Consider the following 14,478-nt stretch of genomic DNA (forward strand, 5'->3'; position numbering starts at 1 on the left):
CATCTATTTAGATTTCCAAAAGGCTTTTGATGTTGTTCCCCACAAGAGGCTCTCACTTAAACTCAAAGCGACAGGTATTTTAGGAACTGTAGCGACTTGGATTGATAACTGGTTAACGGATAGGAAGCAGCGAGTAGTTATAAGAGGCTCGATGTCACAGTGGGCCTGCGTTCATAGTGGGGTACCGCAGGGTTCAATTTTAGGACCACTTTTGTTCCTAATTTACATAAATGATATAGACACCAATATATACAGTAAACTGGTGAAATTTGCAGATGACACCAAGGTGGGTGGTGTAGCAGATACTGAACTAGCGGCTCAGCAGCTACAGCGGGATCTTAATTTAATTAGTGACTGGGCTGACACCTGGCAGATGAAATTTAACATAGACAAATGTAAGGTACTCCATGTAGGGAGCAGAAATATAAAGTACAGGTATTTTATGGGACCTACTGAAATAAAGGTAGCTGATTATGAGAAAGACCTTGGTGTGTATGTTGATGCTTCCATGTCTCATTCTCGCCAGTGTGGGGAAGCAATAAAAAAGGCCAATAGGATGTTGGGGTACATCTCCAGGTGTGTGGAGTTTAAGTCAAGGGAGGTAATGCTAAGATTATACAATTCCTTGGTGAGACCTCACCTAGAATATTGTGTACAGGTTTGGTCACCATATCTTAAAAAGGACATAGCGGCCTTAGAAAAGGTGCAGCGTAGGGCCACAAGAATGATTCCTGGTCTTAGAGGAATGTCATACGAGGAAAGGTTATTTGAGCTAAATCTGTTCAGCCTCAAGCAAAGGAGACTGAGGGGGGACATGATCCAGGTCTATAAGATTCTAACAGGTTTGGATGCTGTTCAACCGAATAGTTACTTCAGCATTAGTTCAAATACAAGAACTCGTGGCCATAGGTGGAAATTAGCGGGAGAACATTTCAAACTGGATTTAAGGAAGCACTTCTTTACACAGCGTGTAGTCAGAGTATGGAATAGTCTTCCTGATAACGTAGTGCAAGCTGAATCCTTGGGTTCCTTTAAATCAGAGCTAGATAAGATTTTAACAACTCTGAGCTATTAGTTAAGTTCTCCCCAAGCGAGCTCGATGGGCCGAATGGCCTCCTCTCGTTTGTATAGTTAAAGAAGAAAAAAAAGAAAAAAGAAGAAAAAGAAGAAACAGGAGAAAATCAGAAAGAAATATCATTTTACTGTTAGGTTAAAAAATTAAATGCTGCATCTTTGGAGTGAAGTCAGTTGACTAGAAAAATGTCACATGAGTGGGCAGTCTAAACGAATCACAGGGGCGGATGGGAGGAGGCCAGATATTCCTGCTGGGGCAGAGATGGGAAACCCTGCTGCTGGCAGACAGACACTCCAGGGTATGGAAAGTTAGACACAGAAGATATGAAAAATAATAAAAAGCAAAGCAGAGATGGATCCATCCAGGCAGAGCCTGGTGAGAGGGAATTTTGTTGAGGAAAGAGGGGGACTGTCCACAGCAGGCTTCACTCTTCAGGCAGGAAATAACTGCAATCACATCACACACAAAAAGGCGCTGTTATTTGGCAGACAGCGACCTCACTAATCTGCTGGTTTGTTGTTGTGCCCAGCTCCCGCTGAAGGAGGGGGTGACAAGATTCAAAGAGACCTGCAGAGTTCACACATGCCTTCAGAGATACACGGTAGCATCAAGAATACCAGCACACAGATCATCAGCTAAATTAGCAACAGCAGCTATTGCTAATACAATAAATTTGAAAGAACTCAGGGGAAGCTTAAACTTCTGGCTTTATGATCAATCCAAAAAAATATTTACCATCCATAACCCTCTGGGTCTAGGGGTAGGGAACACATATTCACTGACTGGGGCATGATCACACATTTCTTTCAATATCATAAACTTAATTCATGGCAAATAAATGATTTCTTATATATTTGTTTTGGCATTAAACTCATCTTTATTTTAATGTACTTTGTAAATATGTCAGATTTATGTTAAGCTTGTAATTTGACATCAAAGTATAGACATTGCAAAATGTAGTTTGGAACACTTGCAGAAACATTATAAAAGTACATAGCAAGCAATGCTGGCAGTTTGTTTTAATCCCAGATATCTGATCACCAAGTTGACTAAATGGTGTAGTTGCAACATTCATTTGGATAAATAAATAAGAAAAACCTAACTCATGTCACTATTTTTGGCTCCTTTCATTGAATATGTAGCAACTTTCATGTGTATGCATGAGCTATTGACACCTGGCCACATCCCCCCCCCCGCTTTTATGGCGCTGATGGGGATGTATCTGGATCGCATTTCACCATTGCGTTGTTCATCAAATTACCATGCAAATATGATTCGAATACACGCTAATGCTATTTAGAATGTGAATAGCAATCTTCGGGTGACAGCGGTACTACACACCCCTGATGCAGGTAAAACAAAGAAAGATGACATGGTTTACTTTTTTGCCGAATGAACCTAATTTAAAAAACTTTAATACTTCCGACAATGGACGTTTTGAAAATAAGACAGATTACGTATTTAGTCAGCGTTTTTTTTCCATGATTCTACATAAAGATTTCAGCAAGATATAAACTGAAATAGACGCGAAAAATATGCTGCGTCGTCAACGACACACTCGACCCCAGAGGGATAAACAGCAAAGAGCATTTCATCTGAGGCTTTGGTTGAATTAACACAAGGGGGTTGCATGCTGCTCCTGGCAAAATGGCTTTGCTAAAACTGTACTGAGGAACAGAAGCATCGATAGGCCCTGTGCATCTTTATTGTTCTTGACCCAAAACACAATGACTGTGGCAATTGGTTACAGTGAAAAGATGGGGAAACACTCTGGAACAAAAGCAACACCCTCCACTGGTTTGAAATGATTACATGTAAATCCTTCACTATCAGCATCACCGGGAGAACACAGATGGCATGGGGGACACTATACCCCAATCAGAGGAGGCTCAGGTCATTTCTGGATGACTGAGCAGCTCAGAGACATGGGATCATGGCAGAAGGTGAAGGAACACCCCTCAACAACCCACAGGTCCCTCTACAGACTTTGGCTGTAGACAAAACATTCATTAAACCAGATCAGCTGTACTTTTGAATGTTGAGACCTTATGCCACCGACCTCTGTTCTTTTTTTTCATCTTGGTGTTTTCATATTCTGGACAAAAATATGCTCATGCTCACAGATTTATCCTGAAATCAAAAAGAAATTTAACCACTGTTTTGGCTCAGCAATATGCTGCAGAGATTTGTTCCTTCAGTTTTTTAACCTTGACTGGACTCCATGTATAAAGACATTGATCCAAAGAACATACGAGTCTAGCCTAATGTGGTAAACAGGTAGACCAAGAAAAACCCATTTGGGAGGGAATAAAAATAAGCAGCTCTGATTGTACTGAAGGTATTTAATCTAGTCATAATGAAAGAGACTGTCTGAGAAGACCAGGAGAGAAAAAAAAATTAAAGGAACAAAATAATCAGAGCCCACCCCCCATCTCCATCCACCATCCAGCTCCTGCTGAGCCAAAGATGTGAGAGAGTTCTACTACAGCATTTTATGGTTGTGTTCAACGCCGTGTGTTGAACACAAACCCCCCCTGATCCCACACCCAGCCCATCTCACAGCAAGTGTCCGACTTTATAAATCTACAGCAGCTAATTCAGATTGACTCATCCCTATAAACTAAACATCTAAGAAGGCATCACAGTGCCAACAGCTCCTAAAGATTATCCATATTGTGAATTGCACAATTATTGCACAATAATTGTGAATTGCAGGCTGGGAGCACAGATGTGGGCTCAGTCCTCCAGAGAGGTCAGGAGGGTGCTGAGGGACTACTACAGCAATACAAAAGGAGACAGCTAGCTACAGCCTCACAGACAGATAGTCGCCTCTCCCCCACACACTCAAATGGTGAACATGTCTTTTGTCTCTACGCTCTGTTTTTAACTTTCATGTTTTCCTCTCATTTACAAGCAAGGACAAAAAGATCCAATTTACTCAATCATATGTCTACTTGCCAACACAAGCAATATTTTCCAACAGAAACACTTAATGAACAGCAAGCTCCAGCTGTCTATACAAACATACACACACTTTTTTTGGCTTTGGTTTCAAATAATGGATTTCTGGAAGAGTTAACAGCAACATATTATCAGAAACTAACAGACATAGACAAGATTAACAGCAGGTACCTTGTGGAGGAGGAGGAAGAGCTGTCGGATTTTGAGATGCTGCAGGATGAAGACATCATAGACAGCTGACACGGCCAGCACAGTGACCCCCTGCTCCTTCCAGAGCATGCTGCAGGTAGCACAAGCAAGGCTACCCAAGAACCAGGCCCAGGAGCGTAACGAGAGTTGGGCCAAGGGCAGACCAAGGGCGCAGTGTCGCTCATAGCACAGGAGCGACAGCAGGAAGAAGAGTGCTGCCCCAACATCTGCCCGTCCCACCACACCAGCCACTGCCTCCGTGTGCACCGGATGTGAGGCAAAGAGCATCCCGGCCATCAGTGTCCAGCGGCCTCCACCCAGCAAGGAGCAACAGAGGTGGGTGAAGAGGCCTGTGACGGCACAGTGGAGCACCACGTTGACCAAATGGTACCCCCATGGATCCAAAGCACCCAGAGCGTAGTTCAGGCGGAAGGAGAGGGTGCATAGGGGCCGATAAGACTTATGGCTGCCGCTGTGGGTGAGAAGCGTTCCCCAGAAATCATCATACAAGATGTTTGTCCAGGGAGTTTCTGCAAGGAGGTCCTGGTTGGTTTTAATTGCACGGCTGAAAAATAAACAAAAGAGCAGAAGGGTAAGAGCTACAGTCTCAATGGACCACTTGACACCACAAGATAATCATAGGAAAGCTGAATGGCAGAAAAAAAGAGAGCTATGGCCAAAAAGCATCATAGCCTCCATTATCTTTTAGTGGGAAATGCAATAAATGCTCATCCCTGGAGCGATACAAAAGCTGATCTTGAACATGCATAGTTATTATGTTATGATGAACTCTAATAGTGCAGGTAGGCGGAGATCTGACCTCCTTATACCTGAAATCCTCACCCTTTAACTTCAGATTCAACATGTCACAGTATCACACAAATGTGATTCAATGAAGGATGCAAATATGAGCCTCCTGAAATTGATGATGTGCTCACCATTGAACTATGGGGCTGAATTTCTTCGGATAATCAGTAAAACCCTGCTTTTTGCATAAAGGTCTCATATTCACTTTCCTGACAGACAATACATCCTGCTGAAGTGAAAAAAGTGAAAAAAACACACACACAAACTCCAAAAGAATTTTTCCCCCACAAACTGAAATAAAAGCTACCTTATCACTCATAGTAATGGAGTAAGACAGGCTTTCATGCTACTTCTTTCTACTGTGAATAGTCTCTGTTACTATAACAGCTTGAATTTCCTAAATATTTTAAGCAGCAGCTAATCCCTTCCTGTAGGTCAGTCTTCCTGTGCCCATAACTGCAAACTCTCAGTGGGATACTCACTTTCACCAACAGCTTTATTCCCAGAGGATTGACAGGCGTGTCTCAGAAGGCAGCGGGAGCTGCCCAGGACACGGTTGCATGTTGTGGAGGGAACACACTTCTGACTAGACTGTCTGATTAGACTGGCACACAAAGGGGACATTCTAGTAAGTTTAACATTAGTAGTACTATAGTACCTGAAAGCATTTTATGCATGTACCTGTCATGTTGACAGAATCTCAGGCGGGACCCCCCAGCTGGCAAAATATACTGTTGCAACTTAGTAGCTCTCCAGATTATTTACTTTGTAAATGTAACTCACTGTAAAAAACGTTGGAGACCACTGCTCTCAGATTTGCAAAAGCAGTGATATCTTCTACTGTAATAGCTGCCTGGTGTGGGGGCGATGCACTCAAACTCTAAAGCCAATCTTGTGGACTGTAAAGCAGCCCTAGGCCCAGCCAGGGCAGCCGTTCTGATTGTCATGCTGCATGCACTCACCCTTCTGCTCACCGAGCACTAGTGATGCATTAGTCCTGTCTCACGCAGTGCTTTCAGTTCACTGCGGCCAAATTCAGCATGACGGTGCAGCAAGACTGTTAGCCGATTTGGACAGGGGTTTCAAGATCCAGGAGAACATTCCAGCACCCTGCATGTGCCTAGCTGCCATCATACAAGAATCTGGGTCATCTATGACCAATAAGGGTGCAATGCTATCACATGACCAAAACATAACCACCTCACCAGAACAAAGTGGAGACAAGTGAGTTTGGGTGGTGGTGGTGGGGGTGATGGTGATGATGATGATAACAACAAATACCACCAGTGTTTACTGTTAAGTCTACAAAGTCCCAGGATACAATCTCCGCAGATCCAGTAAAAATTGACCAAATAGCAGAGGTAGAGCTCAAAATGAACAAAGCGTTTCCTCAAACACATATCTATCACACGCGCAACAAATGTATTCTGTCATGCTGTTTCAATAGATTACAAATAAGCTGGGGGTGGCTAAAAGAGGCCATTTGCAATTCTAAATACTGATGTCCTTATGCTACTGGAGAACAGCGAGCACCAGCCAGATAAACGACTTCGGCTTTGTGGCTGTACACGGACATGACTGCATGAGTACATTCGCTGTAAATGTCTCTCACTGCTGTTTTGTATGACCGAATAAAAACCAATTCTTATGATGATTTTTTTTAATCATTATTCACACCATCATGTGAAAGAGTTCCTAAACACAACAGGCATGCTTCTTTCATCACCCAGCATTAAAGTGGCTGTAGTAATTTTTGCTGGAATGGCTGTTCTCAGCTCTGTTTCCTTCACCATGCTTTAAGCCCTTGGCACCATAATTTCAAAAAGTATGCAAAAGGCCTCTGCATGGGGCTTTTCCAAGATGTGAATGTTGCCTGATCAGACAGTGCTCCTCACTCTGTGCCAAGACACTCTGGCATTGACTCATTAATCTTCCAGGTGACTGCCCCAGCTTCTTCTTTCTTCCATCCTCTTACCATTTCCTTCTGCTATCTGCTCTTGCCAACTTCTCCTAATCACTTCATAAGCCAGCTCCTCCTTTAGGCACACATGCTGCATGCCCCCCATGCAATTCTGTCATCCACCCTCCCATTGTTCTACCCTCAAATTGATGTTTGTTATTCAACTACTACGAAGCTAGGAATCGGGGAACCCCATCCCCCAGCTGAGATCCCCAACCAGCTTGGTAGTCAGCCTGATTATACTGGGATCTTGTACAGAAAGAGCTGATTGCATTAATATTAGAGGTCGACCGATATGGGTTTTTCAATAGCCGATGCTGATGCCGATACATAAGAGTAAGGGTCAGCCGATGGGCAATATATACTGCCAATTTTTTTTTCCGATAATTGGACGTTTTCCCCTCTATTTGCATGGTAAAATATCACACTAATAACAATAAACGATACACAAAATTTCTCAACATAGCATTTATTGAATACTGACTGTAAATTTAAATATAAACTTAAATAACAAAAACACAATACAACTTGTGAACAATAACTCAAACTTGGCTTGGTGAAATGCTGCCTTACAGGATTAGATTTTTGTTCAACCATCAGACAGCAATTACTAAAACAGAAGAAAAAATGCAAGGTTCGCATCTGTATTATAGTGCCTTCATCTTCAATTCTTAGCTTAGCCACGAGAACTGTCTACGACATCCATGATGTCATTCCTGGTGTATAAGCCTAGTTGTAATCATTAATCAAGCCAGCCTAGATCAAGCAAAAACGTAAGACCTGAATCACCCAGACCTAATTCATGCAGCTATAATCACACAGCCATGAATCATGGAAGACAAGTGCTACACAGTCATTTATTAAGGTACCCAGAATCACAACACCCTAAATCAACAATCTCTGAAAACCTGATTCAGGTAGTACTGGGGGAAAAAAAAGTCCATAAATCACACAGACCTGAATTGAATACATCGTTCAAATAACCCCCAAATAAAGTGGTTTTAAGTCAACTTAAAACCACTTTATCACAGTCTTACCATCTTTCAGGGCTGCATATAAAGGAAACAGAAGCCAAACTAATTTAAATGTATTAAATTCTTTTCATTGCCAGGTTATTCTTTGAAGGCTGTCTGGTGGGTATTTAAACTGTGTGATGGAACATCTTCAGAAGATGTTTCTAAGAGGGATATTCAGGGTGTTACATCATGACATATTGAATTTCATGCTGCAGGAGTCGAAGATGTACAAATTTTTACCTTATAGTTTTAACAAAGCAACAATCTGAGTCAGAGGTAAAAAATTTGCAGCCAGCAAGGATAAACACCTGGGCAGGTGTGGACATGCTGGGGAGCTATGGGTTTCCTACAGAGCAGGTGAGAAGGTCCTGGCCTCCTGGGCTAGATTCAGTTTTTGTTTCTGTTTTTATTCGCCTTTGGCCAAGATTTGCACTAATAATACTAGTAATGCATGGCCAAATCATTCTAAACTGAAATTACGGAACAGAAGACAAAGTCCTTTTCTAATGTTATTAAATCAGATTCATGTTCAGGGATGATGGAAATGGTGATGACAAATTGTATTCATCCATTTCAGACATGGAGGGGAGCTGGGAGCCTATTCCAAATGGGACAGGGAATAAGGCTGGGAAAAACTGCACCTACATGCAGACTCAATCATACAAAACTGGCAATTTAGGATTACTTGTTTAACTGCGTATCTTTGGACTGTGGAAGGAAATCAGATAATCCAGTGGAAACCCACACTATACATGGAGAACAGGCAAACTCCATGAACGTAGGGTGGAGGTAAGAGTGAGACCTGGAGGTTTGGGGCTACAGTGCTGCTTACTGAGCCACCAAGCCTTCCACACAAGCCAAACCAGCCCCAGCTAGGCCATGCAGGACAGCTTCAGGACGACCTTCACGGACACGTTAACCCAGGGCTTCAGGAAAATACAAAAATGACTTTTTGACTGTGGACATTGCTTTCTTGTGATGTGGCTAGGAATAACCACAGCTAGGCCATGCAGAACGGTTTTCTGAGTGATTTATGAAATACATAATCAAATAAACGTATGTGATTGTAGCTCATTTTAATGCAGCTGAAGTGTTAAATGTGACTGGTTGTGCCATTTGTCTGAATATTATCATCATAAATCAAGGCACGTGGGATCACAGCAGAGCTCCTCAAAGTTCAGAATCTCCCTGCCCTGGCATCCACGAAGGTGGTCCCAAAGGCTCCCTGCGTGGCCTAATCATCTATTCCCCATCTAGTGGGTCTTCATCACACTGGGTCAAAGCAGATGATTTAGTCTAACGTGAAGTATTAACTGAGAAAGCAGGGTCAACCAGTCCCTAGTGGAACTGAAGTTAAGGCCATTGCTCAACGGTCCAATAGTGAAATCATTTTGCAGACTACGCAATCTTATCCAGTGGCCTAGTAATTACGGACAAAATGTCCTAACCCATATAGTCACATATCTCCCCTGTTAAAAAAGTGGAAAAAATTTGAAAAAAAGTATGCAATGTGTACCGTGCTGGAAAAAATAAATATGATTAAGTAATAAGTAATAATACCAAGCTGGCCTGCATATTGTTTCACAGAAAAAGAATTTTAAAAAAGGGCTGAACTGAGAAACTACAGTGCAACCAATGGTAAAACGTTTCACTACAGCCATGATTCCTCTACACTCACACCACCCCTCACTCAGATGGGCTCTATTTATGACCAAGCCAGGTGTGGGAACCAATTTTATGGAGGCTGGCTGATAAATGAATGCCATAAATCCACGGGCTCGTGCCTTGGCCGCATATCATAGGGAATGTAGAGTCACTGGCCTGTGTTGATTCCTCACTTCAGGCAGGGAGAGAGGCCTCCCTGTGGACCCGATGACCCCATTACCTGCAGCCACGAGTCTGTCAGAACAGCTGAACTTACATGTTTCCTTAGGGCAGCATTTGAAGACAGTGGATAACAGTGGATAACAGCATACGCGTTAATGTAACATTTCAATGATTTACCATGAAAACATGTACATTACATTTATTTAGCAGATGCTTTCATCCAAAACAGCATAGAAGTGAGGATCAGAGAGCAGTCAGCCAGTCCCTGGAGCAACTGGGGTTAAGGGCCTTGCTCAAGGGCCCAACGGTGACATCACTCTGCCAGCTATAGGATTGGAACCAGTGACCTACCAACCCAAAGTGTCTCATATGACCCCTGAAAAGACCCCTAACAGTGATTAGATCAATCGTCCACTTTGCATTAAACATCTTATGGCAGGAAAAACATCTAAATAAATATCATTCAGCAAATCATTCAAAAAAGCATTTCCCTTTACTGTCTTAATGTTTTAATGGACTTATGCACAGGTAAATACATTAAGTGCCTTAACCGGAGAGATTTTTTTGTGTTTTATATTATGTACAACATATTTATTGATTTAATATTGCAGGTTCTTGTTATAGTATCTTTGGAGGAAATAACATTCAGATAACCTATTAAACCAGTCCATTTACTTGATAAATAGAACACAATTTTTCCACAAAACCATGAATGATAATAAAATATTATTACTGACACCCTGTCCAGTTTGTCCTCTGTTTCGTGCTTCATGTTTCTGAAACAGGCTATAGTCTCTCGATGACCTTTCACTGGACAACTGTTTATGGAACATGGATGGATGGAATGAACTTATTAGGTGACCCCTCTCCAGCATTTGATTTATGTGAATTGGGGTCTCGAAGGAGACTCAAAGGGCACGATGGTGTAGCACACTCCTCAGATATATTTTAAATGTAGCCCATCAATTTGCATCTTGAAAAAAATCAACAATTCAAATAATGCTGTTTAAAATGACCAAGAGATGCTTTTTAGTATTTTTTGTGTCTTTTTAGTATTACCAATGGAATACTATGCTAGCCAGCAGGTCTATCACAAAAAAATAACCAATGAAATATCACTCCTAGGCTGTCCTGTCTATAGGTTTGTTCCCTTAAACTGTTCAAAGAGAAAGTGTTGTCTATTATCCAGCTCCTGGCTAAACTCCCCCTCCCCCAGCTTTTATCTCATAGAAGACCTCATTAAAAACACAATGGCCTTTGTGTCAAGGACATCCCTTCTGGCGCTACTGCCCTTTGACAAAGTGATGCATCAGAGCCATCTGGTCCGACTGAGGCATTGCATTACATTAACGACGCATGTGTGTGGTCATGGAGAATGCTGCGAAAATGCATCCTCCAATGCAGCACCCATCATTGGCACCGGACAACACCATCATGGATCACCAGCTCAGATCGAGTGCAGGATGAAGTGCCGAAATCTCTAGGGGAAAGGTGCCTTGATTCATTCCAGCATGTTTAGACATCTGCAGAATCTAATGCACTTAAAATGCAGAAAAGCAACAAGAACATTTTGCAGAGAAAACAGCAACTTTACCCATTTACACGGTTGGATATTTTACCTTTCTGAGTAGTAAAAGAGTCCTCCTGGGAGCATAAACACTGGTTCCCTTCATAAAATTGCTATGCGAGGCAGAGAATGCATATGCACTCAGGGTTATTTAATTAAATGCACTTTCTAAAGCTATGTTACAGCAAAAAAAAATCCAAAGAGGTCAAAATTCTCACGTGGCTTTAAATTCAGATCATACTAGGCTTCTATAATCCAATCAGAAACATGATACATTAAAAGCAGAAATAGATCTGACACAGTACAGTACTATCAACTATGTAAAAACATGATAGGCTGACCATAAGTTAATGGAGTTAATTAAAATTAAAATTAAAGTTAATATTACTGCTGCTGGATGCTGGTCCAGATAGAGGTTGCAAGGTTAGCAATTAAGATTACCAATTTAGTCAGTATGATGCTGTACAGTAAAATAAAGAGCTACTCATCTAATAAATCACCCAGTGATGAGTAGGTGGGCAGCCTGTGATGGACTCCAGCCCCACCCAAACATAAAAGTCACAATGTTCCAGGAAATCTGCCTGACAATTCAAAATATCTAGGCTAATAAATACAAAAGTTTCAGTTAGTTTGCATTTAAATCTGTTTTGATTTATTAATTAGATGCCATGACCCTGTATAGATTAAGTGGTCAGAAGAATGATGAATGGATGGATGGATGGTTGTATGTAACAATCTGATAGAGAAGGGCCCCAGTCCCACTCAATCAAGTAGGACACATTCACCGCACAGCAACTGTTGGTCACCTTGATAATCATGGTCTAGAGGCGCCACTGAGCGATGGTGACCCAAGGGTGTGTTATACTGTGCACCATCTGCTGAAATTGAGTCACTAATCAAGTCTAAATGAAAAACCTCAGGCACAAATAACACATTTGTGGGACTGCTATTCACTCAACCCACCTTAAAAATGCTCTAAGTAATTCAATAAAAACAAACAAAAGAAAGAAAATCCCCAACCAGAAAGCAGATCTGCCCCATTGCGTGAGACGGAGACACTCAGAAACCCCATAAACATATCCAAAATCCCTAAAACGGCCACCTAAATGTCTGTAAAGGCGCCGGCTGCCACATGGCGGCCATTTCTGTTTTTTAGAATGGTTCATTTGAGCATTTTAACTTTACTGTCACCGAATTACCAAAACCACACAAGCCTCCTGCTCAGTCTGTGGGCTCCACTGCCTCTTGTTTGCGATACTCCTCAAGCCGCAACAGCAATGGGAAAAACAACAAAAATGTCTCAGCCTTCACACAGACTTTACAAACACCGCCTGAAAACCACGAAAAAAAAAACATTGAGAGGAAAAATGATTTAAGGAACTGCAATAAACAGGTTCAAAGTAGTCCTGGTTAGCAGATTACCAAAGCAGAAAGTTTCACTTGGAGGAATGGCAGTTTAGTGTTTCAGTCCATATCCCACAATGCACCAAACTCTATTCAAAAATGGCTCAGGAAGCCAGGGGCAGACCACAGCTTGACAATACTGCAGCGGGGTACTTTCCAAGAGTCTTTTCGGGGTAAGTCATGGCTTAATGACCACAATACGGTTTGTTGTACCTGTGTGCTAGAAAGTAGAGATCATTGTTTGAGTTGTTTGTGTTGGATTGATACTAAGCCCTGGATCACAGCCTTTGTCTGGAGGTGGAGACTGTGTTCATCACTGCTCGCAGTTCTCAGACCATGCTCCCAGGTTTCAATCAATCAGCTTCACAAGTCCTCAGTAACATTCCCCCATCACATTTTGGCCACAAGATTATTAAAAGGCAATTCAGTTCATTAACGGTGCTGTGCTTTTAAAAATAAGATTCCCTCGACACACTGAATCAGGGATAATCGGTATTCTGTGATTGATGACTCCTGCCTAGGTGTAAGCATGGGTCACATGCCCGTATTTCTCAAGTCATCAGGCTGGGTGAGTTGCATTCCTGTGGGACATGTCGCCCTCCTGCCAAAGCTAAACCTCTTGCAGCACATACATTACCCACTAGGTTGCAGGCTCATGTCTGAGGCTGCCTCAGCCACCTGCTACTAAGGAGACTGAGGTTAAAATCTGCTGTTAAAGCCCAAGGTTTAGTGCTGCCAGATATCCATCCCAGACTACCAAATGTGGATTTACCACAGGGAAGCCCCTGTGTAATCCCAGAGGCTGGTCATTGTCACCCTCAGTTTTCTGTCTGGAAACACGGATTTACCTTTTCTTACCTTTGCAATGTTCTACCCTCTCATGTTCTGTGCAGACTTGCCACCCATTGCATATTTTAAGGGATCATCCTATACTGAAGAATTAAATGCTGTGTCCCATTTTGAACAAATACAAAACGTCATTTGCACCCTGGTTCGGAAAACTTTATCATCAAGACCCCTATATTAAAAGTGACTACAGTGACTACTCAGATTAAAAGTGTGAAATTCTGTTAGAAATTCTGAGATCCTGGGAATGATATTAAATAAGCACAATGAGCAACAAGCTGATCAGAGCATGTGAGCGGAGTACAGCGGAGCATGAGTGAGGAGCGGAGCGGGCGGAATTTGGTCAGAGAGCAGAGCGGTTTTTTAATTAAGGCTGGAGCGGTCGCTCTGTCTCGCTCCAATTTCGCTCTGATACCGCTCACACTACGATTCTGAGGCGTGCCCAAATCTACCTAGAATTCATCTGTACAATTATAAAGACTCAAAGACACAAATTGGCCGAGATGGAATTCGCAAAGTATTTCACAAAGGAAACTGATAAATCATACAAGTGTACTATTCTTATCAAATGTATAGATGACAATAATGTAGAGCAAGAACAACAATGTGGTGAAACTGTTTCAGTGAGTAAAGATTCACTTTGGAATCACTTTTCTCAGAAACATGAGAATGTGCTACGCGAACAGGTGGAAGCCAGAGCAAAACATGAGCATCAAGTATATATAGTAAAGTATAAAAGCCTATAAAGTAAATATTGGTAATCAAATAAATTCATTTTGTCATTCAAAGTAGGTCTAATAGAAGTTTTTTAATTTCATGTAACGCT

The 14,478-nt window shown here is 41.9% G+C and overlaps 1 protein-coding gene across 4 annotated transcripts in view; it reads right to left on the reverse strand.

Moving 5' to 3' along the window:
- The window catches only part of LOC111843359 (protein O-mannosyl-transferase TMTC2-like), a 220,805-nt gene that overhangs the window by 161,005 nt on the left and 45,322 nt on the right, over nt 1-14,478 (reverse strand). For 2 of the 4 annotated variants that reach the window (XM_072710313.1, XM_072710312.1), the window contains one exon: nt 4,208-4,790. The exons of 1 other annotated variant lie outside the window; for it this stretch is intronic. In XM_072710313.1, the coding sequence (XP_072566414.1) occupies nt 4,208-4,790 (583 nt within the window). Of the gene's footprint in view, nt 1-4,207; nt 4,791-5,163; nt 5,281-14,478 lie in introns of those variants that run through there. One more of the 4 variants, XM_072710314.1, reaches the window with a different exon arrangement.

This window comes from Paramormyrops kingsleyae, chromosome 3, assembly GCF_048594095.1.
Source record: "Paramormyrops kingsleyae isolate MSU_618 chromosome 3, PKINGS_0.4, whole genome shotgun sequence".
Taxonomy (NCBI): domain Eukaryota; kingdom Metazoa; phylum Chordata; class Actinopteri; order Osteoglossiformes; family Mormyridae; genus Paramormyrops; species Paramormyrops kingsleyae.